At 49.2% G+C, this 25702-nt stretch overlaps 1 protein-coding gene across 11 annotated transcripts in view; it reads right to left on the minus strand.

The window, feature by feature from the left end:
• The window catches only part of CASZ1 (castor zinc finger 1), a 450923-nt gene that overhangs the window by 37779 nt on the left and 387442 nt on the right, over positions 1-25702 (minus strand). For 10 of the 11 annotated variants that reach the window (XM_082229679.1, XM_082229680.1, XM_082229682.1 and 7 more), the window contains 3 exons: positions 22203-23052; positions 18373-18441; positions 3240-3330 (listed from right to left, as the gene is read on the minus strand). In XM_082229679.1, coding sequence (XP_082085805.1) covers positions 3240-3330; positions 18373-18441; positions 22203-23052 — 1010 coding nt within the window. The remainder of the gene's footprint in view (positions 1-3239; positions 3331-18372; positions 18442-22202; positions 23053-25702) is intronic. The other variant, XM_082229677.1, reaches the window with a different exon arrangement.

Consider the following 25702-nt stretch of genomic DNA (forward strand, 5'->3'; position numbering starts at 1 on the left):
GCCAGTAAAGCAAGATGAGCACCGCAACCCCAGAGTCGTCTGCGATTAGACTTAACGGTCAGGGGTCCCTTTACCTTTTTACCCAACTAAGTTAGACCCAACCCATAGAAATCAATAGTCCCAAGTCAGTTTTACATCCTTTAATTCCAATGAGTATATTCTGAACAGGACTGAGACTGGGTACAACCCAATATAAGCTTTTTTTGTAAGCAAAATCTGGAGAAATGCAGCATTTGAAGGATAGCTGTCTTTCTAGTCACACCTTGGTTTGGGAAGTGTGGAAGAGGCAGTCCCACATTAAACTGTGAAAGCTAAGTACTACTTGAGGCGGTGGGGCAACATGAGTTGGGGGAGGGCCTTGAAGGAAGAATCCCTTTCATACGGGCTCAGCAACTGTGCACTCTAAAGCCATTTGTAGCTTTAACAGTGTGTTCATAAGTAATGGCAAAAGGGTGGCAATGTGTGAACACCACAAAAGAAGGTTGGATTAATAACAAACAGCATTCCAGCCAACCGAGGCTTTATTTTGAAATGGGAGAAATGGAAAATGCAAGCACCAACTGAAGTGTTGTGAATGAAACTGGCCTAGCTCAGGACATTGGAAGCTGTCTTATACCGAGTCAGATCGTTGGTCCATACTGACTGGCAGCAGCTCTCCAGGTTTTCAGGCAGATTGAATGAGGAACCTTCTGCATGCAAGGAGATGCCCTGCCACTGAGCTAAAATCCCTTCCTACAGCTTAGGAAAGCAGGTTTCCATTCTTAGAGACACCTGGTTGGCAATACTTCAATATGCAGACAATCCTTCCCTTTCCAAGTACCAGCACCTTGAGACGCCTATTCCAAGCTCTGGTAGGGAGGCTATAAGCCCAGTTTAGCCTGTTGGATGGAGTAGGTTGTCTAGATGCCAAGAAAAATACCCTCTGGACACATATAGGAAAATATCTCCCCCTCCCCCAATTCCCACCCATTTTCCTGTTATACTAAAAATAAATCCTGATCTATTTCTGTTGCTTTTATTAAATTTTGGGATTTACACAGGAACGCCAAAGAAGAGCCACGGGCTGATTTCCCCAAGGCGTTATATTACAGGAATTCCATTGCCAATCACCGTTAATTTGCGGCCACTTATTACTGAGTGCCGTTCATTATAAGAAATATATATCTCGCCTGCAGGGTAATTTACATTTGGAAAAACTCAGCCTAAAGCTTTATTCCCTGGTGGGATCAGGCGATTCCACCCACAAGCCTGGACAGCTCCCAAGGTCTGTTGCAAGAGCCTCTCCCCCCCCCCCCTTTTCTTCAAGGCCCTCTTGTTTCCTTACGGCCCATCTCATCAGACAGATGGCTCCTCTTTGGTGCAGAATGGTCACTGCCCACATCCCCAGTTCAATCAATAGAAACCCGCGGGGCCCCCCAGGGCTTGGCCAGGACTGGGCCAGTTTCCCTTGCTGTGGTTGAAGTTGTTCCTCCGAGCCTGGCGGGTGCCAGGGCAGAAATCAAGATTCCGCTGCAGGCAGTTCCTGGGAATCCCTTGCACACCTCCTGCCCCACCACGTGCGGAGGCCCTAACCACAGAAACAGCGGCGTCACTCGCTCAGATTCAAGTGCAGAGTAAACAAACACAGCATGTGACTGGGAAGCTGGCTTGACAATCTTGCCCTGGCACCTCTCCCAGCAATTGCAGCCTGGCTTCTGCCCCTTCCTCCCAGCATCCAGCCATCTCTTCCCGAAACTAAACTGCAATCTCAGGACCGCCGCTCGTCTCAATGGTTGCTTTGCATCAGTAGCTGCTGAGGCATCACTTGGCCAGCTAGGCTGAGCCTGATTTGTCACCCGCCCCCGCCTGCTTGACGGTGCAGCTCCTCCAGGGGAAGCCAGGGGAAGCCTGTGCTTCAAATGGTGTCTGCTGGCTTAAGGTTTCTACTCGTCTTGCGCTATCACAGGAAGCTGATCGCTGCCTGCTTATAGGATGATGCCACTGGAATTGAGGTGCCCTTTAGGGGAAAAAAAGGTTGTGTGTCTGCAGACCATTAGCTGATGCCAGAGGTGAAGAACCTTTAGCCCTCCAGATGTTGCTGGACTACAGCTCCCATCACCAACCCCAACCCCTGGCCACGCTGACTAGGACTGATGGGAGCTGGAGTCCAGCAACATCTGAAGGGGCGAAGGTTTTCCCCCTCTTCTGGCCTATGGGGGAGTTATATGGTGAAGACACCCCAATTTGTATGTGCGGGCACAGTGACTGGTTTTGTGAGTGCCTCTGACACATATTTATCCTTCTAATCCTCCACGGGGCAGCGGCTGTATCTAACCAGTTGGTCATCGGCAGGGTACTGTCATGTGTAGAACCTTCAAAAATGATTTGCAGGGACGCTCATGGTTGCATGAACAAATTCCAGGATTCAGTTCCTCTGGCTGAATCCTGTGATCCACCATCCAAATCTCAAAGTGTTCCTGGGGCACAGTAGGCTTTGACCTCAATGGTACAGCTATCTACTGTGCCAGGTTCCTTGTAGAAAACAAATCTGGGGTGGCTTCACAGGCTGCATACATACTGTGAATCTATAGCACATTTCAAGCACGCTCCCACTTCGTCCCAAGAATCCTTCAAACGGTACTTTACTCCACAGAGAGCGACAGTTCCCAGTGCCCGCAACAAACTACGGTTCCCAGGATTCTTTGGCATGAACGAACATGCTTCAAATGTATTGCGTGCGCACAACCACGTAAATGCTGTATTAATAATACAAGACTTGTGAAACGATCCTTGTGCCAATGGGAAAATCGCTCCTGCAGGAGGCGATGTTACAGCCAGCTATTGTGACTCAGAGCACATTGGCTACTACATGGGCAATGATCATCTGCAGGGCACCAAGTTGGGGGAAGGCCAGTCTACTCTGACAGGCAGTTGGTCCCCAGGGTCTTGAGCAGAACGAGGCCTTCCCTATCACCTACTATTGAGATCTTATCGCCAGTAGATGCCAGGGACTGAACCTTCTGAATGTGTTGTGCCGCTGAGCTCTGGCCCTTCCCAAGCAGATGATCTAACTGTTGCTACCCTTTGCTGAGTCAGACCACTGGTCTATTTAGCTCGCAGCCAGTGTGGCGCTCAAAAGACTCAAACAAAGCTCCTCCCCTCTCCCCAACAAACCCTTGCTGTTTCAATGCCTGGATTGAACTTTGCCCCACCGTACTATTTAAGGATCCCCCCCTGATTTATTTTCATTTGGTTTTTACCTGATAGTTGCACTCCGGGTCAAGGCAGTGATAATGTTCTCGGTATTGGTATGCACAGTGAATGTGTCCGCAGTGCTGGCTTCCGGAAAACCTGAATGTGTGAGAGAGAGAGAGAGAGAGAGAGAAAGAAAGAAAGAAAGAAAGAAAGAGGAAAAAGGAAAAAGGAAAAAGGAAAAAGGGAAGTGTGAATATCATGAGAGCATTTTTCAAAGAAAATAAATTCAACCCCGCCCCTGCCTTCCCTGGTTAGTCAGGTGCTAATTTCAAGTTGGGTTCACACTTCTTGGAGCCTGGCATGCGGTGCTGCTATGTTATGTGTTGAGCTACCTGCATGAGTATCTGACATGAAATGGGAAGTCTTTATGTCTATATGCTCCCTCCGGGTTCACAGACAAGGTTTACAAACCAACAGCAAACTCTGGTTTGCTACCGAGGGTGGTTTGTGTGCTGGGTTCAGATGGTCCAATTAAACCACAGTTTGCAAAGCATGGCTTAGCATTATGCGTGAACCAGGCCAGAATACCAGGATCGACAGCAGGAGAGAGCAACTACTCTCACGTCCTACACGCGGGCTTCCCACTAGGACATGTGACTTGCCACCATACAGAGCAGAATATGGCAAACCCACAGAATGCACTCAGCTGTAGCCACTGTCTGGGCAAGGTGCGACCTTGCAGAAACCTCAGTCACTATCTGGAGGCTTGAATGGTGCAAAATTTTAAAGCTGGCTTCCTGCAGTGAACAGCTCTCTCCACGGAAGCACTTTGCACCTACAGAATGTTTATAGGAAATGGGTAGAAGATCCACACTCATGTTAATTAAATTGTGGGGCTAGCAAGCATCTCCGCTAGAACGCTAAACCCAGCCATAGCTCAGTGGTTAAAGTGCCTGCTTGGCATGCAGAAGGTCTCAGGTTAAATTGCCAAAAGCACCTCCAGGTAAGGCTGAGACTCCTGCCTCCTCTGTTCCTGCAAAGGGCCACAGCTCTTTATATGCAAAAGGTCAAAGGTGAACACAGGATGCTGGACTAAGTGGGCCACTGCCCTGATCCAGGAGGCTTTTTCTTATGTCCAATCCACAGGTGGGGATGGGACAGACTCCCTGCCTGAAACCCTGGAGAGCCTCTGCCTGTCAGTGTAGGCATTACTGAGCTAGATAGACCATTGGTACAACTCAGCAGCTTTCTGTGCTCCCTATCCCCAGTGCTTTTCTGCATGTGCTATATGAAATAGGTAATTGTCGACTCTGGTTTTGAGAAGCAGAGAAAGGGGCAACAGCAGCAGAAAGGGAAGAAACAGAACTCAGAAAACTTCATTATACACAGCGTCACGACTGTTGGGTTTATCTTACTCAGTAATGCCTACACTGAGTGGCAACAGCTCTCCAGGGTTTCAGGCAGAGTGCAACCCCAGCCTTGCCTGGGTTGAAGCCTGGGACCTTCTGCTTGCACAGCACACTCTCTGTTACTGAGCTACGACCCTTCCCCCAGAGAGCAAGAGACAGAGGCCTGACTGTCTGCTATAAGGAAAGCTTGGCTGGACTACTGCAGTCCATGATATGCCGGGGAGCAAAGGCATAACAGTCAGCAACACAACAAGGGCTTGCAGAAACCAGCAACCAGGAGGGTGCATTGTACAGAGCATATTGCGGAGTAATTTGAAAGGGGACTCCGATGGGGAAACATCCAGAGCTAAATCGCCATCTGCTCTGAGGTTCCAAATGCCACACGGCACTATATTCCTTGCGAGAGCCTCTTGGGGTGGGCATCAAAGAGGAGCCATGAATTGAAGGGGAAACCGAGGCTTCGGCCCAGGGGAGGAATGGCAGGAAAGAGGAAAGAGAGAGAGAGTTAAGGACAGGCTTTTTTGAGTGGAAGATGGCAAAAAGAGAGGAGTGGCAGCAGCAGCAGGGAAGATGGCATTTGCAAAACACACAGGAAAAGGTGGTCAATTGCAGAGGCAGAAGGCCTTGAAGAGATGGAAAGGGGGGGGCGTAATTGACAGAAGAGAGGGGCATTGCTAAAAAATTTAAATCGCTTCTTTGCCATGGCGTTTGCAGAAAAGGGGACAGATGCCAGAAGCAGACATGCCTCTCCCAGGGGAGGAAGGAAGGAGAGGAGAAAGAACTGCAAGGAATCAGGAATACGCCAAGGCAGGTGATTGAGAAACCTGAGCAGTGGCGGAGATGATGAACTTTAGAAAAACAAAAACAAAATAGCAATTTTAGCCTTGGGAACAAAGGGTAAACCAAGTTCTTTTTTGTTCAGATTCCAAAATGGCACAAAGGATTCACGAGGGTTGCGAAACAGGCTCTTTCCCCCACCTAGTCTGCATCACCAACCATCTTCACCTGGTTTTAAATCCTATCAAGTCTCGATCCAAGCAACTCCAGGGAGCCCTCGCTCTGCCAGGGCACTGAGGATGCAAGGGAGAGGATGACTCTGCCACTGTCTACAACTACAGCCCCAGAGGGAGAAAACCCATGGAAGTTTTAAACTCAGGTTAAACCTCTGGCAGAAACACATCTTAATTGGAAAGATCTAGATTGCACTCGGGAGATGTGATGATAATAACAGCACGTTCAATTTATGGTCTTCCCTCTTTCTGTTCCAAGGACACCATAGTAAGAAGTATGAGGCGTGACCACAGGCACCCTTCATTACAATTGGCAGGGTGGGGGGTTAAGCACATGTTTAACTCCTGCTCATTGTCACCAAAGGACTTAATAAACCCCTGTGTTTGATCTGGGCTGGATTGGGCCCCAACTCCCAGAAGGTTTCTGCTAATGGCAGTCTAAATAGTGGAGAAACAGGCATTCCAATATGCCTTATCTATTTCCTTTCCAACACTGAGGGTGCTGTTTTGGCCCATCAGACCCCACATTCCATACGAGAACTCTGTGCCCCACCAATCCACATGGGTGGTAGAGCTTTAGGAGGTATCAGTCTTGAACAAATGATCATCGCTCTCATTTCTACGTCATTTCCTCAGTCCAGAAGAGGCAGCCTAAACCAGTTGTCAGAAGCAATTAAACAAAAAAATTAAGTACCACTGGATCTTCCCCAGCCTCTGAGGCCCTCCTCCACCCATTGTCTCCTTGGTGGTATAAAGTGGTTACCCTTTTCTCCCTTGAAAAGAGCTGAAGGAGAAAGTTGGAAGAGTGAAACTCTTTCCCACTTCCTCTTTCTGTTGTATATGTACTTCAAGGCTCACAGAATTATAGAATTGTTAGAGTTGGAAGGGAGCACAAGGGTAATCTAGTTCAACGCCCTGAAATGCCGGGATATTTTTGCTCAATGTGGGGCTCAAAGCCACGACCCTTAGATTAAGTCTCATGCTCTACTTGAGCCATACCAGCTGCTCAGATTAATTCTACTGGATCCAGTTTTTACCCAAATCCCTTGGAAAAGCAAATTGTATGTGAGCGTGTGCATGCACTTTCTCTCTTCCCACAGCACTTGCACCAAATGTGCCCCTAGACCTAAGAAGGTTGACAAGCCCTTCCCTATTCCCCTTAGCTATCTATACACTCGCCTCTCTGGTTGTTGACATTTGCTGAAGCCGCCTTGCTAGAAGTGCTTCTGGGTCCTGCCTCTGCACTCCTGACTCCTGCTCCTTTTCTGCCTACCTTGCTCTCCCATAAGAGACTGAGGCCACATTTGCACCTGACATATGCAACAGCACCATGCCACTTGAAGCAGTCATGGCTTCCCCCAAAGACTCCTGAGAAACGTCATTTTTTAAGGGTGCTGAGAGTTGTTAAAAGGTAAAGGGACCCCTGACCATTAGGTCCAGTCTTGACCGACTCTGGGGTTGTGGCGCTCATCTTGCTTTATTGGCCGAGGGAGCCGGCGTACAGCTTCTGGGTCATGTGGCCAGCATGACTAAGCCGCTTCTGGCGAACCAGAGCAGCACGGAAACACTGTTTACCTTCCCTCTTCCCAGAGAACTCTGACATCTAGCTCTGGAAGGGGAATGGGGGTCTCCTAACATCTCTCAGCACCCTTAAACAACTACAGTTCTTTGCTGAGAACTCTTTGGGGTAAGCCATGACTCAAGTGCATTAAATGTATGGTGCAGATGGGGTCTGAAATCCTTGCCTTGCTGCCACAGGTTCTTCATGCCACCACCCTCATCTCACCCTCTTCTCTCGTGTCTAATTCAGGGGTGGCTGCCAGACCTGTTTGGAAATATTTGTTTTTTGCCCTCTCCGAGTGTGGTGCACCACCACTGTGCCCTGGGGATATGAGGGCAGCTGAAGAGCTAATTAAGGAGACTGCCTTCTGCCAAGAAGTAGAGCCATCCATCACGCCATGCAGCGACCCCCACAGGACATGCCAACCGCTGGCGCCAACTGAAGTGTGGCAAGAATTTCTGCTTGACGGAAGGCACGAGAGGAAGTAGCTGCAGGGAGGACAGGCAGCCCCACAAATTGCTGATTCACAGCCACTGCCAGACAGCACTGTTCAAATTCATGTGGCCATTTCCACCAAGAAAGGAATCCCATAGCTCAGTGGCAGAGAATCTGCTTGGCACTTAGAAGGCCCCAGGTTAATTCCCCAGTGGCATCTTCAGGTAGGGCTGGGAAAGACTTTCTGCCTGAAGCCCTGGAGAGTCCCTGCCAGGCAGTATAGTCAGCAATGAGCTAGATGGGGCAAAATGCTGATGCAGGATATAGCAGCTTCCTATGTTTTAAGAGAAGGGACATGCTAGGGATCCTGCTTGGTGTGCAGCTGGCAGCAGTTTCAACCTCCTGCGGCATCTCTAGGTACACCTCTTGTCTGAAATGCTGGAGAGCTGCTGCCAGTCAATGCAGGCAGCACTGAACCAGATAGTCCCATGGCCTGACTCGGACGGTATAACTCAGCTGCTGATATTCACTCTTAGCTACTGCTCATTTTAATCACTGCTTCTCAAACCTGGGTCCCCAGCTGTTCTTGGACTACAACTCCCATCGTCCCTTGCTAGTAGGACCAGTGGTCAGAGATGATGGGAGTTGTAGTCCAACAACAGATGGGGACCCAAGTTTAAGAAGCGCCGATTTAAATCATCAGCTGCTTTGGGTGGGCTGAAAAAGACAGGATGCAAATTTAACTTATAGGGAAAGCCCTGCTTTCATTGGCCAGAAAGATCCCAACCCTGCTCCAAGAGGAAACCCACGCACTGCACTGGCAGATAAGCTTCATTTTACACCAGATATTGCCATGGCCGAGGGGTAGATGGGGAAGGTTAGCGTGGCTAGCAGGCAAAAATCCACCCATACCCGAATTTAACAGGATCAGCAGCAACGGCACATCATGCCAAGGAGTCGAAGCATGTGTGTTTGGGGGTGAGGAAGAGGTCTGAAGAACTGGGGGATCAAGGGCAAAGGAATTTTCCCCGGTCGATGCTCCCATTGTTAATAGGTTGCTAAAGGGTTATATTTCTCCGCTGCTCTTTCTGACACTTGAAACAGTTCAAACTTATTAATTTTTAAAGGCCAGCATCTGTTTAGCTCCTCAAAACAGAAAAGCTTGCACACAAGTGCACACCTGCTCATTTTGCACACCGTCGCAAACCCCACCCCCCACCCCACTTCCAAAGGCAGACCGCAAACACAATTTGATCCACACAGGAGGGCGACTGACACAATAGGGCATTTCATTTTACTGGGGTTAAAACTTAGTTTTTGCAAGTTTCTTCAGCGAGGGGGCCTTAAAAATATGCTTTCGGGTGTGTGAAATTCAAATCTATTATTTTTGTGATTGGACAACATTTAGCTTGGTAAGTCTACATTGGATGAAGAAGCACATAAACTGCTTTCTGAAAACAAAATAATTTTAATTTTACCTTCTGAAAATGTCAGGCAATGCTAGAAATAATACTACCATTTTTGTATGAATTCTGTGCAATTTTGCACACATTTTACTTGCCAAGCAAAACTAAATTATATTAATTGAACCAAAATATCTTTTGAAGTCCCAAGACATGCTACAATTTTTTAGCACCCCTCATTTTGGGCATTTGAAAATTGATATGTTCATCATGCCCTATTGGCACAAAGGGCTGCTCGGGCTTGTCGTTTCAAATATATGGAAACAAAACTCGCTTCAGAAAGCTGCCTGTGCAGACAAAATGGTTGCAGAGCGAATGGCCAGGCTGTGTTGCGAGCACTGGCAATGCATGGGTCTTCTCTCAAAGGTCAGCGGAGCAGTGAAAGGATCCTAGCAAAGGTGCCATAAGAATGCACAGTGGCTACATGGCCTCAGTGGCCCTGTCAAGGACCCACATAAGAGCCTAATTCGAGTTTAGCCTCCTTACTGGCCAAATGGTCATACTTGCAGGATCGCCTGACCCCATGCAATGCCCACTTCAACCACTCTGATCGGTGGAACTGGCACCATTACAGAAGCCTCACAATATTCGTTCCCCGTTTGCAAGAAGCCAATCCTGCTAACATGGCAGCACCTGAACTTTGGAACTCCCCGCCTGTTGACACCAAGCAGACAACTTTGCCGGGCTCTTTTTGGTGCTTGCTTCAAATGTGTTCGCTTAAGCCAGCCTGTCTAGACATGTTGAATGCTGACGTGTGTTATCATCTCTTTTGATTTTAACTGTCTTTTAGTAATAAAATTGGGGGGGAAGGTTGGCTTTTGTTTTTGTGTTTTGGTAAACCGCTTAGAGGTTTTATTACAACCACGTGGTATTTTGGGAAAATACAGTATTCTTCTGTGTATAAGACACCCCCTATTTTTTGGGTCTCAAAATTAAGAAAATGCACTATGCACTATCCATGTATAAGACGCCCCCTTAAACTTCAAAAAATTAGGAAAAAATATAGTCTTATGCATGGAAAAATACAGTAAAAAAAAACCCCTGGTCCCAGAAGCAAAGGAGAGCAGGGGCTGCAGCTCTCTATCTTGTTCTTAAGGAAGAGGTAAGGGTTGCATGAAGTACATCTGTGCACTGAAAAAACTATAAAGTCATGTACCTGAGGAGTCTGGGTGTTGGCTCAACCTCCTTCTTCATCAGACTCTACACTGTGACCACTAGGCATTAAGAACGTTGGCCTGCTGGATCTGCCAGGCTGCCGTTATCACCTTTGAGAACTCAGACTCATAAGCAGTGGTGGAGCTTCATGCTCTGGCACGGGGGGGGGGGGCAGAGCAGCGTGGGTGGGGGCCACTTATGAGCACTGGTGGAGGAAGAGGAGTGGGTGGGGGCCCAGCCGCAATGGCACGCTACTGGGATCGCGCTGCCGGGGGCGGTGCACCCCCCCCACTCCTCTTCCTCCACCAGTGCTCAAAAGTCCTGGGGTTGAGCCTGCACTGTTAAACAGCTGATGTGTGCCTCTCACATCAGGGATAAAGCTCAGACTCTCAGGAAGGCCTTTGTCTCAGCCAGGATAGGTCCCTCAAGCCATGCGGGGCCTGAATTTTTTTTGCTATCCTCCTAAAGTGTGCCAAAGTGGCAGACCCATGTCTGCAAGCCTGCCTCCCCGCAACCTTCCTGCCATCTTAGGAGCAGAAGAGGCATTTGGGCGACATCCTGTCATTGACTGATGGATGGTTAATGTTCGATCTCTTCCATATTAGGACCTTGTAGTAAGAGCTGCTTTCAGAAATATTTATAGAGAATTAGGGGGTAAATTATTAAATAAATGAAAATCAAAGGAAGAAGGGAAAATTCATGGTTCCTGCGCAAAAGTAAAATAAAATATAATTGATTTGATTTGATTGATTTATAAATTGCTCCTGCTCAGAGTAGGGTAGCAACCATTTTAAAATCAAGAATATTGATATCTATATCTAAATATATGCAGCCAGAATGGTAAAACTCACTGCCCTCCACATGCCCCCATGTGCCCCAACCCTCTTTATTCATGAACACAGGCATTCAAGACTCTTTGTCTGCATCCAGAATGACAAGTCTCCCTCCAATCACAAAATCACCCCCCTTGCCATAATGACCAACCCACTGCAAAGAAGAAGCAAGGTGTGTTGTGAGGGGAGATTTTGGAGGTTGGGTGTACGGTATACCGTCTCATACGCCTGCTTCTCAACAGATAAGGCAGGGATGTTGGGAAAGCCCTAGGTCTACTATCCATTGAAATTAATGGACCTAAGTTAGTCATGCTCATTAATTTCAATGGGTCTACTGAGTAGGGCTATTATTGGCTACAGCTCAGAGTGGCTGACTTGGACTGGGGAGATCTGTATTCAAATCTCTGTAAGACCAAGTCATGGATGGCTTTGGCCAAGTCCCTCTCTTGGCCAGGGATGGTCCAAGGATAAAATGGGGAAAGAAACCCCCCATCTACATTGATGCCGCCACTGTGCTGCCAAGGAGGCAAGCAGCCTTTCAAGCTGAACTTTAAGATTTAGGCAGAACTGGGCTGCTTCTCTGGCATGCTGTGGAAACTTCAAAGAAACCCCTTACTCTCCAGTATTCTTCTATAACAATCGGAGCGTCAGTGATAAATTTTCTCTATGCACCAAAGTGGCTTGTCTCTTCAGCACATGCCAGAAACATCAAAGTAAGGATTCTCCTATATTAGTGATAGTGTCAAGGACATTGGGAGCTACTTTATACCGAGTTATACTGGGTTCATATAGCTCAGTATTCCCTATGCTGACTGGCAGTTTCAGGCTCTCCAGGGTTTTGGTCTTTCCTTAGAGATGCCACTGTGGACTCAATTTGGGACATGCAAAGCGGATAATAATAATATAATAATTTATTATTTGTACCCCACCCATCTGGCTGGGTTTCCCCAGCCACTCTGGGCTGCTTCCAACAAAGATTAAAAATACATTAAAATGTCACACATTAAAAACTTCCCTGAAAAGGGCTGCCTTCAGATGTCTTCTAAATGTCAAGTAGTTGTTTATCTCTTTGACATCTGGTGGGAGGGCATTCCATAGGGCGGGCGCCACTACCGAGAAGGCCCTCTGCCTGGTTCCCTGTAGCTTTGCTTCTCGCAGTGAGGGAACTGCCAGAAGGCCCTCGACGCTGGACCTCAGCGTCCAGGCAGAACGATTGGGGTGGAGACGCTCCTTCAGGTATACTGGGCTGAGGCCGTTTAGGGCTTTAAAGGTCAACATCAACAGTTTGAATTGTGCTCGCATGCTCTATTACTGACCTATTAATTACCAAAATTCTATGGACAGCCTTGAAAGGCATTACCTATGCTACAGAAATGTCTAGCAGGTATTCCCTCTTTTCAAGGATTCCTGGAAGATGCAATTCTATGGAGAAAACTAGGGATTTTCAACTAGAACCCCCACTATAGTAAAATCGTCCAAATTCTTTGGCGCTGGTGGAGAGCCAATAAAACCAATGCAAGTGCAGTGATGCGCTTTTGGTATGTGGTCCCTCAACATTGGAGCACATTTGTTATAACTCTGCCGATTCAGTGGATGTGTTCGCATTCCACGCTTTGTACAAATGCGCAGGCTCCCAGGGAGGAGACAGCAATTGCTCTGCGCCTCCCCAGTCCTTTTAGTGCAGTGTGGCAGCTAAATCAGTATAGTTAAGGTCTGTTCTATGCTTACAGGTCATGGTTATGGAGCAGAGAGCTTAACCGTGATCCCAGGAGCAGGAGACACGCTAAGCCAGGTGTGGGGAACCTTTGGCCCTCCAGATGTTGCTGAATTTCAGCTCCCATGAGCCTCAGCAAGCATGGCCAGGGGTGGTGGTGGGAGTTGTAGTTCAGAAATGCCTGGAGGGCCAAAGATCCCGCATCCCTGTGCTAAGCCAAACATGCTGAGCTCAAAGAACCAAGGGGGAGCGAAGTGGGTGCCAGCTCCCCTCCAGCAGCTGATATGGCTTGCCTGGACATGTGGACCAGACCAGTGTTAATTTAAATAAGAACTCAAATCAGGGAGAAGGGATCCCTTGAAAACAGGTGGAGGTGAGAGAGCCAGGGAGGAAGTGAAATTGAAAGGAGTGTCACTAGGGGAGCTGGTGACCACACACCCTGGCGCACTATGCTCATGCCCAGATGCGTGCGGCCCCCGACACAAGCAGATGTGCGAGAGAAGCACTTTGTTTCCTTCCCTTGACTTGCCAGATCTGGCAAGGGCTGCTCAGAGAGACCCAGATAAATAAATACTAATAAAAATAATAAATACAGAAGTCAGCATGCTTAGCGAGCATTTACACACTCATTACTCTGTAACGATGATGTGCATGACGGGAGGAGGGGGGGAATCCCATCAGCGAACAACCAGCCACCCCCATTACAAGCAACGGGGGGGGGGGGGAGCGCATGCAAACAGATATTTAAGCAAGGCCCTCAGAAGAACCATCTGCCAGTGTAAAAATTATTATTATTATTATTATTATTATTATTATTATTATTATTATTATTTCCACGGAAAAAAGAAATGCAAATACACAGAGTAAAGTGTGGAGCCCAAAGAAACCCTGAACTAGCTGAGAGAGAGAATCCGTTTTGATCACACAGCGATGGAGCGTCCCTGGGCAGCTTTCAGCAGTGCCTCTTAACGAACTCATTAAGCTAATTGTGCTGCGCAGACACAACTTCTTTCTACCTCTACTCCTTTAATTTAGGGCTTTAAAACACCCCCCTCAAAAGAAAGAACACCCACATGTAAATTAAAGCCAAGTGTCTGGCTATCAAGAACAGGTGAGCTGTCATAACCTAGAATGTGTGATTCTAGATGTAAAGTACAGTGGTGCCCCGCAAGACGAATGCCTCGCAAGGCGAAAAACTCGCTAGACGAAAGGGTTTTCCGTTTTTGCATTGCTTCGCTAGACGAATTTCCCTATAGGCTTGCTTCGCAAGACAAAAACGTCTTGTGCTTTTTTTTAAAAGCCGCTTGAAGAGGCGCAGTTGCGACGGACCGTGCTTCGCAAGACGAAAAACATCGCAAGACGAAAAGACTCGCGGAACGAATTATTTTCGTCTTGCGAGGCACCACTGTACTTGGCTGACTGGTTTGAGGGACAAACAAAACCCCCTGATGCAAAACAGTCCAAGGAGAAGATGCTTAGAGGTCTTTTGTTCTACTAAGTGGCATATAATTTTTGTTAGATAAAATGATTAAAAATAAATGAATATATCTCTGGAGTTCAGCAAATATATAAGCTAAAGTATAAGCTGCCTCTCAGCCAAGGCTGGTCAAAGGCATTGTACAGCTGGAAGCAGTGGCAGCAAATCTCCCTGCCCACCCGCATCCCTCTGCCATCAAGGTTGAAGCGTATCCAAGGGCAATCAAGGTAGTCTTTGACACTTAAGGCAGAGAAGCACATTTCCCCATCCCTAGAAGCAGAAGCGCAACAATAATAAATTCAATAACAAGCAATTTGCTGCCCTTTCAAAACATCTAACGATAGGGCCGGCCCAGCTCAGAACATGGACAGCTTCTGTTTAGCTATCTATTGGTAGATCTTGCCTCAAACCATTGATCTTGATTATTACTATTTAAACCATCCAAGCTCATGGCCACCACCTCTACTACTGATAAGCAGTTAATAACGGCAGATTCCTAACAGATTCATATTTCAGCCCTGGGGCCCAAATTTGTGGCTCCGATTATAGTGGGGTAGTCAATGTCATACCTCGGTATGTCATACCTCGGGATAAATATGCTTCAGGATAAGTATTTTCGGGTTGTGCTTCACGGTGACCTGGAAGTAACGGAGTGTGCTACTACCGGGTTTCGTCGCTTGCACATGCGCAGACGGTCAAAATGACGCCACGTGCATGCACGGAAGCAGCAAAACGCGACCCGCGCAGTCACGTCTTATGTTCTATTCAGGATGCGAACGGGGCTCCGGAATAAATCCCGTTCGCATCCTGAGGTACCACTGTACATATATACCAAGCTGGTGCTACTTGCAACAGGGAACCTGTACTGTCGGGTGAGTAGTTTCTTTGGCTGACTTTACCACCTCACTAACCTCACTAAACCCAAGGTGGGTGGCTGGGAAGGAAGCACGCCACCTCCATCTTACCATCCCCTCCGTGCACAAAGGAAAGGAAAGAAGGAGAAACCTCCTGCCAGTTTGGTCCACAAAGGAGAGGCCTCCCCTCTCCTCATCTTGACTAAAGACAGGCTTATAACTAATGAGCTTATAACTTATAGCCATGCAGGCTCCACTGTGTGATTTAAGGCCCCTGAGGAGAAGGATTTTAGAGGAAGGGGGGAGTAAAAAAATTAGTATGAGAAAGCGGTGTGTGTGTGTGGGGGGGGTTCCCCTATGTATAAGTGTGTGGGCTTTTTGCTTCAGATCCATACATCTGGGACAACAAACATCCCTCTGATTTTATGACTCTCAAGCCACTAACGTGGATTAGAACCAATTCTGATCTTTAAAGAGGGAAAGGAATGGAAACTAGCCACCTTTGCTTTAGCTATATTCTGAAAACAATGGGTGGCAGCCAATGTTCGTCCTACTCAGAGCAAACCTATTGAAATTATGAAACATGATTCCATTAATTTGAATGGGTTTACTCTGAGTAGAACTTAGATGGCTACAACCCAATCCTGTTGGTTAGTGTCTGCTAAGACAAGGGTAGGGAACTTTGGCCCTTTAATGTTGCTAGACTACAATTCCCATCATCACCCCTGGCTACTGGTCATGCTAGCAGGGGCTGATGGGAGTTGGAGTTCCAACAACATCCAGATGGGTTAATCATTTACGGCTACAGATATTTTGAAGAACCTGTCAGTCAGAATGGAAGATGGGAGTATACATTGTGACATGTCCACTCTTGGGGGTTTTTTCTTCTTGTAGGCATTTTTGTGGGATTTGCTTTTGTATATCTTCTTTCAAAAACAGCAAACCCTGTTTGATCAGGGAGGACAGTGAGGCTCTCTTAAGAGCCAGTGTTGATGTTTTCCAACTGTATCATCTGTCTCCAGAAACCCCACAGCAAATGAAAAAGGCAGTAAACAGGGTTGGGTATTTTGTTCCTTAGTTCAGGCTTAGAGGGCATCTAACTTTGTTTTTCTACTAAAATAATGAGATCCCACCAACCGAGGCCAGATGCAAAATGGTGGCTCAAGGAGGAAGAGGCAAATGGCTATAGCACCCTGCTAACTATATGATGATCTGTGCACCTGAGTTACTACAGACTAGTCACTAGAGACTCCAATGGACTAATTCAGGAGGGGCCTTTTCCTATTGTGTTTGAACAGTTGCTACCTCCTGAATTTCATCCAGGAATCTAGGAATGCAGATCTGCCTCCTGCCCACCCATTTCCTAGGCTGATAAGCCACTTTTGGACGCTTTGGGAGGGAGACTGGGATATAAATTAAATAAACGAATAAAAACAATGACAAAAAACCAGCCTGGAAGAGCGCAGCAAGGCCTATGGACCATGGCAGGTTCCACACCTCCTAGATTACATACAATCTTTGTTTCTGCTCAGGATTGCACCCCCTCAGGGGTAAATTCTTAGGGGCCACATGCTGGCAGTGGGTGGGACTAAAGTCAAAAGCGGGTGGGGTCCAAATCCAATGCCAGCCCCTTTTTTATTTTGCCCCATCTCTCTGTCTCTGCCACTTCCTCTCTTTGCCACTCCCTTCTCTCACTCTGCCACACCCCTTTTTCTCCCTCTCACTGTCACCCTGTTTTCCTTATTGCCACTCACATGAAATTAACCGTAGGGCCACTCACAGCCCCAGGTTTGCAGGTTGACATAGGAACAGAGCTTGAGGCAGCTTCCTATGTCCCAGAGTCCAGCCAGTGGTCCGTCTAGCTCAGAACTCTCTCTACTGAAAAGCAGCAACGGCTCTCCAGGATTCCAGACAGGGGGGCTGAGCCTGGGACTTTATGCATGCAAAGCAGTGAGTTATGGCCCTTCCCTGCTCCCAATGAAGGGCTGCAGCCTTCCTGGCAGCCTTTGCCACCATTTCATCAGGGTTTCACCAGGGCTCCTCCTGATGGATTCTTGATGGGCGGCCTTAGCACAGCCTCAACGCCAGCCTTCCTTGCAAGCTGCTGCCCTGACGTTTCCATCCCTGGTCCCTCTCTTTAGGCAGAGGATGCCAAACGGCCGTGGCCATAACCTCTACAGTTCCACTGCACTAGCATTACCGCCTCTCTAGGCGAAGGAAAATAAACGACGGCTAATTTGCCTAGACAAATTAATTGCAACATCTCCAAATAATAAAAATATGTCAACTGAGAAATCCAGCCAGCCAGCCAAATACAGCAAAGCAGGACAAATACATCCATCCCAAGGTGCTGTGCTAATGGAGGGGGAACCTTTGGGTTGTGCATCCAACCAAGTCCTGCTCCGAGTAGACCCGTTGAAGTTAATGGATCTGAAATAGTCATGCCCATTAATTTCAGAGCAGCACTAACCTGGGATACAATTCATTATGCTGAACCCACAGCCTTGGCCTTCAACACAAAACTCGCACAGGAGACTCTGGATAAGCCCCACAATGAATAGATAGGGGGGAAAATGAATGGATAGAAAAGGCCTCTCTCAAGAAACAGAGACTGCAGAAGGCTGTCTTATAACAGGTCAAACTGCTTGCCCATTTAGCCCGGTACTGCAACTGGCAGCAGCTCTCTAGGGCCACAGGCAGAGTAGGATCTTCCTGATCAATTGGCAATGCTGGGGACCTTCTGCACACAAAGCAGGTGCTCTGCTGCTAAGCCACAGACCTTAGGACACAGGAACATAGGAAGCTGTCTTATACTGAGCCAGGCTATTTGTCCATCTAGCTCCATGCTGTTTACACTGATCGGCAGCGACTCTCTAGGGTTTGAGCCAGGGGACATTCCCAGCCTTAGCCGGAGATGCTACAGATTGGGTTTGGGATCTTCTGCATGCAAAGCAGGTGCTCTAACCACTGAGCTACATCTTCATCCCTAAACAGAGCGAAGGTCCAAGCCTCTCGAGGCCAAGATGGCTGATTTTTCTACTCTAAGAATCGGGGGGACGCTTTGTAAAGGGTGGGGTTTCAGCAGGAAAGTTGGTGGTGGGGAAGTCAGTGTGGATGTCAGAGAGAAATGGAAAGACTCAGTTCCCGCAACTGGCTTTTTGCATTTCGCCCAGACAGACAGACAGAGACCCCCCACCCCTCGCCCCTGCCCGGTTCTCTGTCCCACAGCCCCCTCCGTTCCACTCCCGTGAAAAACCCAAGGTTGGGGGCGGGAAAAATCAGCCTACCTGGCAATATATTTCTGGTAAATATTTACATCTTCGGTGACAGCTGGTTTGTCAGTGGTTAATCCGTTCCTAATGAGAAACACACAGAGGGCAGAGATGGTTAGCGCAAGGTGGTGTCAGGACACACTCCAAGCCCCCTCTCTCTCTCGTGGAACACCTAACATCCAAGGACAATGGCATGCCTGGGAGAGAGGCACGTGTGCGTCTCGTACTTCCTGGCTGCTGTTAAGGAGAGATGCCTGTGCATCTCCTAGTCCCTGGCTGCACTTACTTTAGCCCCAGTTCGTTTTTTATCTTCCCATAAGCCCCCTCTTTCAAAAAGATGGCCTTCTCTTTTCTGGAACGTATGAATGTATGAAAGGCTGGTTCACAAACAACATGTGTGACACCTATATATTTTTAAAGAAATGCAACACGGGGCATGTTTGTTCACTTGCTGAACAATTCACTGGTGAGTCCCTGAAGTTTTCTGGATGGAAGGTTCGGGAGCCAAAGCACCGAACTTAGGCACTAATCCCAGGAGAATGTGCACCATCTTAAAAAGCTGTTGCTCAGAGGTTAGGAACAGAGGGAGCAGCCTTAGAAAAGGTCAGACTGCATTTGTCCACCTAGACCAGGGGTCGGCAAACTAAGGCCCGTGGGCTGAATCAGGCCCAATTGCCTTCAGGATCCGGCTCGCGGACTGTCTGTGGATCGGCATGGGGATTCTGTTTGGGCTGCGTCATTTCCCCCTCCTGGCGCCATTCCATTCCCCCCCACACACACACCGTGCTGCCGCCCCTCCCTCCCCCCTCCTGGCTTCTTTCCGCCCTGCCTAGAGGAGGAAGGGGGCTGGGCTGGGCTGGCTGAGCGCCATTTTAAGCAGCCCCTCTCGGGAGTCAGCCCTTTCACGCCGCTCATCTTCCCTCTGCCGCTGCCACTTCCCTAGTGCTCTTGTGGGCTACAGAGCGGAGTGGATGAGCTTGCTCTGCCTACCCACGAGAATCAGCAGCAGCAGCAGCAGTGGCGGTGGAAGTGGCGGCAGCAGCCCCAGGGAAGGTAAGCACAGCAGCTGGGGGTGGAGGGTGAGGGGAGGACTACTTGTCTCCCTCATCTCTTCTTCCAGCTCCCCCCCCCCAGTGCCGCTTCTCCAGCCCACCACAAGGTCTGAGGGATAGTGGACCAGCCTGCGGCTAATTTTTTTTGCCAACCCCTGACCTAGACCTAATACTCTCAACTAGTAGCAGATCTCCAGGGCCTCAGCACCTTTTAAAACAGGGATCCTGAGCTACTGTTCCCCTGGCTGAACAGTCCTGCTTCTTGCCCCTTGGACCTCCTATTTTGTGGAATGCAGGCAGCAGCCATGCCTGCCTTGGGACTCTGGCAGCCACTGTGTGCAACAGGTGAGTGAGGCAGGTGAAAACACCTGGGGGAACAGGTAGTGTGTGTGTCATAATGACTCCACTCTGCCACTCTTAGAAGGTAACCCCCTTTGAACTGTGGGACTCCTGCTACACAATACAACCCACCCAACTTTGAGCTTGCTCAGGTAGGCCACCCAATGGGCAGATGGGAAAGCCACACGCCTCTTCTACATGTGAGGTAGAAAAGAAAAAGAGGAAAGAGCTGCCTGCTTCTCACACCAGAGTGACATGCCCTCAGCTTCCCAAAGCTCTCAAGAGGACAGTCACACAAATCCACAGCACACAGAGGGAACTGCGTCAGACACTCAGCATAAAACCTTTGCGGCTTCTCTCGCCTCCCCATCCACCACCCGCACAGCCTCCCATCCCAAGGAAGTCTTGCGGGCAGAGCAGAGAGTGCACTTGAGGTTCATCGTCCAACCACGAGGGAAAGAGCGAGTGCGAGAGGACGAAAGGCAGGAAGGAAGCAGAGCTGGGATTGTGATTAAAAGCAAAAAAGGGAAAGGGGGATGGGGAGCCAAACGTGCTGTAAGTTGGCAGCCACACACCTGGCTGTCCTTGATGAACTCTGGGCTGATTGGCATGATTAAAAAGGAACACACCTCAAGGTGTCTCACAGCTGGCTGTGCAGTGAAGTGGCCACCTGATTGGCCTGGCGCACAACCAAGTGGATCCCCTGCCTGAAAAGAGGGTGCGAGGTAAAACCCGAAAGGGCCATGCAATGGGGCCGGCCGGCTGCCTCACTGAGCAGGTGACAGCAGTGGGTTCTCTTTTGAATTCCTCCTGGCCATCTGATTTTAAAACATCACATATTTTTCTTCTTCTCTTTCCAGCCCCTTTGGCTGGCCCTTCCCAAACTCCATACCACCAATTATGGGCCGGTGCAGAACGTTAAGAGAAGCAGAAATAAACTATGTGCAGGAACGGGATCGGAATTGGAATAGTTACTTGTACCCTAGCAGACACTTCCCTGCCATGGTCATGGGATATAAGAGGTAAAATATCAGTCCTAAGCTAGGTGAGATCCCTAAAGATTGGAGTGCAACGTTCAAAATTCTTCATTCTTGTGGACAATGCCACCTCCGGGGTTTCAGGCGGAGAGACTTCTTTGCCCTTCATCTGCTCCCGGTTCCATTTATAAATAAAATGAAAACATGAGATTCTGACATCAAAGCTGGGACCTTCTGCACGCAAAGCAGCCTCACTGTGTTTGGGTCTCTGCATTTGGCACACAGCAAGAAATCTGGGCAAGACCCAACTTACCCTCCAAATTCACTTGACTCACATTGACCTTAAGGGACTCATCCACTGAGATTAAGTGAGATGAGCTTTCTTAGCTCTGCTAGAATCTAGTGATCCTGGGGAATAAGGCACTGACAATGGGGGCCACTCATAAGACAGTGATGGCTGGTGCATATTGGGATTGGTAGGGTAGGAGCCAGGGAGACCCACTGTAGCCAATGACAAGCAGAGACACCACCTGAACTGGTTGTGAGTAAGGAGGAAGGCAGGTGGGGATTGGCTGAGGGTAGGCTGAGGTGAGGGGGGGCAGTGGCCCGTTCTCCCTCATGGACTAGACTCTGCTGCTCATAGATAGCCAGCAGGGTTTTTTCTTCCGGTAAGAGGGTGGAGACCTCCAGATGCAGTTCGACTACAACTCCCATCACCCTTGAAAACCAGCAAGACAAAATGGCCTGCAAGTCATAGCCCAGCAACAGCTGACGGGCATCACATTGCCCACCCTTCAGCCACCAGCCTACCCCAAGAGCAGTGCATGCATTACATTGGGCAGGATTGGATCCACTTTCCTTGAGTGAATCCCAAGCTTGCTTTCAACAATGTGGCTAAACACCTTACCTGTCTCCTACCCTGTACCCCAATCTGGCTCCTCTATGTCAGGCCTGGCCTTCAGTTTTATGTCACCAATACTTGGCCTCCCTCACCCCATCACCCCCTTGCAACATTTTGGCTGCCATCATGAAACTGGTTGCTTCATTGCGGCTGCTGGACTTCTCAAGTTGGTCCTCTCTTGACCTTTTTTGATCAGTGTTAAAAGCTCCAAGTCATCTTATGTGAGATTTTTGTTGTTGTTCTTGTTGTTATGCCCAAGAAGACTCAAGACTGCAAGAGCTGGTTTCAGCTTTCGTCTTGCAAAGGCCTGGGCCCTGCAAATGCAATTGCCTTGGATTTCTGGGGCTGATATGGAGAGAGAGAGAGAGAGAGAGAACCCCAGAAATCCAAAAACCCACCAGGGCTCTCGGTAGTCTTGCTCACCGCTTGGCAGCTGGCTTCAGCCATCCCTTTGCACGCTAATCCAGAAGGCAAACAGAGAGAGGCCTTCTGGAATGAGCTGCTAGATTTTCCTGCCCTGCCCTTTGAGGTGGAGGTAGGATGAACGTGAGGTGGGGTGGGAGGGGGAAGACTTACTTAACAGTGGAAACCGTTCCAGTTGTGATGGAGTCCGTCTTGGAAAACGTGGATTTCAGGTACTCTGGAGTGTTGAAGGGCAAAGACACTGGCTGCTCGGGTCCGGCCACCGGAGCGGTGCTGGGGGTGTTGGCGAGAGGGGCGGGGCCCAAGCTGGGTGCCGGCGCTTTGACCGGGGTCAGCTTCTGGATGTTCCTGACGTCGTACTTGGAGGGGCGCCCCACTTTACCGGTCTTGAAGGCGATGGCGCCTCCCATGTCCGGGCTCCCTTCCCCCGGCTTGAAGAGGTGCAGGTACTTGACGTTCTCCAGGTCGTACTTAGAGGCCTTCTTGTAGGTGTTGCCGTTCTGCGGCCGGAGGCTTTCGCCCGTCTTCAGCTTCTGGATGAAGAAGTCGTACTTGGAGGCCCGAGACATCAGCCCTTGGATCTGGGAACTGCTGGGGGAAGGCAGAGGCAAAATGGTGGCTTTCGTCTCCGGCAGGAGGGAGGTGTCGGGAGCAGGCAGCCGGATCACTTGCCCCAGGGTGGTCGGGGCTTCCTTGCCAAGCTTGCTGGCCATCTCCTCGGTCTTAGCTGGGTGAATCGGCCACGGGACTTGCTCGCCGGCCTTCAGCTTGCGGATATACTCTTCGTACTTGGAGAGGCGGGCTCGCTTGCTCATGGCGTCCTCGCCAGATAGGGAGGTGGCCACGACAGCAGCCGCAGTGGCCTCTGAGGTAGCGGCGTTTAGCTTCTCAAAGCTGATCTTGCGAGCCAATTCGTCCCGCATGTTCTGGTCATCGTAGCCAAACATGCCCAGGAACTCATTCATGGTGGTGGCGGCGTAGTCCCGCAGAGACGAGGCCTCCCCTGGAGTAAGCAACAAAAAGAGAGACGCGTCACTCAAGGGGGTGGGTTTCCCCTTTCCCTCTGGTGCTGGGGGGGGGCGAGGGGAGGGGAGGAGAAGGGGGGACGAAAGAGAGAACATGATCTACCGACATTTGGCTCACTTGTTCGGTTTTACGACTCTTAAATTAATTTGTTTTTTGAAAAAAAGTAATTAATACTGGGGTAAAATAAAAAGAGTTCATCAATGCCAGGAAAATCAATTTCCTAAATGTTCTAGCCGATGGCTTTTCAGTACATTAAACAAAGTTTCATAAATGTCTCTGCACTCTCGCCTTGGCCTAATATGAAGAAAAAGTAATTTTACTGGAAGTGAGGCCTCTGCCAATATGCCAAAGGCGTCACGAGCTCCCCTTCTCTATTTATGTGGGTGGGTGGGTGGGGTGGCAGCAAGGGGAAGGCTATGGGGTAAAGGAGCAGGGCGGGAACAGAGAGTATAGTGGTTAGAGCATTGGACTAGGACCTGGGAGAGCAGGGTTCAAATCCCCACCCAGTTTTCAGCACGGTGAATGGGACAAGGCAAACAGAAAAACCGCCAGAGGGCCAAAGTTCTCCAGTTGTGCTAAGGGGGTCTGATCCAAGTCATGGCTGCAAAAGATATATCAGAAACGTGGTTCCAAACCATGAAGCCAATGTGGCATTTTAAGATTTTGGTTGGTGCTGGATTTTGCCTGCTCCCAGTGCTTCCTTTGCAGCAGCTGTGGCTTGAACTTTTACTATGCCTGACACCATATAGGACATCAAGCACAGTTAAATGTGGGGTATGGTTTGCTTCAAATGGCCTGGTTTAAGTAGGGTACATAGGCTGGAGGTGCCCCACCACTGCCCTACAAGTAGATGCTGGTCTGGGTGGGGAGGGAGAGGGCTGCTTTGGAATTGGGGCAACCTGTAGTTTCTCAGGATGAGGGGTTTCAAAGAAGGAGCCTATTCCAGGGCTATGGAAACCTGCCCATTTATTTTATGTTACTTTCTTTTTCTTCTTTTAGACTTTTATTCTGCCTTCTGGCCCAGAAATGGGCCCCCGAGGAGCCCTAGGAGGCAGTTTTGCTGGTCACTGGGAAGGACGGTGTGGAGGTCGCTTTATTTCTGTGCATAGGAGGAGATAAAGATTGCTCCAATGTGCCAGTGCGGCCTCATTCAAGCTTTGGGCTGACATGGCGGTTCCACCTCTTGGGCTGCCCCCCCATCTTTCCTCCCTCCCTCCCACCAGCCACCTAACTTTCTCCCTACAGAGTGAAGATTTACTGTGGGCAAAGAGTCCTTCAAGCCTCCCTCATCGCTTCCTTTCAACTCTCAGCAAAGGCTTTTGCTCACCCTGTAGGCGAGAGGAAAAGAAAGAGGCCTAGGGGACGTGTCTTCAAGTTTTCCAGGCTCATGACCTTGTTTTAACCCAAAACGTACCTTTGGGGACCCGTTTCCTAATCTTTCACCATATATTTGCATGGTGGCAGTGCTCCTGTTGCGGCGCACCTTGGATCATTTCATCAAATTAGTCACATCACTAAAACTTTTCTATGGTCTCCAAAGCATGCACCTTCCTAGAGCAAGGGCCATAGCTCAGAGACAGAGCACCTGCTTGGCATGCAGAAGGTCCCTGGATTGATCCCCAATGGCATCTCCAGGTACAGCTCGGAGGGAACATTGCCTGAAATGCTGCTGCCAGTCAGTGTGGGAGATACTGAGAAAGATGGACCAATGGTCTGGTTTCCTGTAAGGCTGCTCCCAGTGTCCCTAATGTCTTAAGGAAAGGGCCACAGTTCAGTTGGAGAGCATCTGCTTTGCAGGTCCCAGAATCATTTGCAGGCAGGTCTGGGAGAGACCTGTGCCTGAAATTCTGGAAAGCCACTGCCGATTGGCATGGAAGGGCTAGTTACCCCTTCTCTCACCTATTGCTGCCCTGGCGCTGTGGGTTAAATCACAGAGCCTAGGACTCGCCGATCAGAAGGTCGGCGGTTCGAATCCCTGTGACGGGGTGAGCTCCCGTTGCTCGGTCCCTGCTCCTGCCAACCTAGCAGTTCGAAAGAACATCAAAGCACAAGTAGATAAATAGGTACTGCTCCGGCGGGAAGGTAAACGGCGTTTCCGTGTGCTGCTCTGGTTCGCCAGAAGCGGCTTAGTCATGCTGGCCACATGACCTGGAAGTAGTACGCCGGCTCCCTCGGCCAATAAAGCGAGATGACGGCCACAACCCCAGAGTCGGCCACAACTGGACCTAATGGTCAGGGGTCCCTTTACTTTACCCAAAGACATCTCCCATGCTGGGATTAGACCCCAAAGTAAACCCATGTCAGCAGACTAAGCCTAAATGATTCAAGGGAGGTTGAGGGAGAAGAGGGTGCCTGCGGGAAGCAGTGGCCCCTTGGGTGACATCTCAGCTGCAGGCTGACAGCTATTTACTCCTGGGTCAAGACCACAAGTGAGTCATTGGTCTGGCTTGGAGTGGGGGATGGAGGAAGAGAGAATTGGGAGAGGGAGGGCACTGGGAGAGATGAGAGCAAGGCAATGAGATGGAGGGCCCTTCTATTGTTGAGTGACCCCTTCTGCCTTAAGGGAGGCAAACAGACTTATTGAGAGGTGTAGGAACGATGGCTTTGGCCGTGGTGATCCACGTGCG

Source organism: Podarcis vaucheri (assembly GCF_965113315.1).
Source record: "Podarcis vaucheri genome assembly, chromosome: 7".
In the NCBI taxonomy this organism is placed as follows: domain Eukaryota; kingdom Metazoa; phylum Chordata; class Lepidosauria; order Squamata; family Lacertidae; genus Podarcis; species Podarcis vaucheri.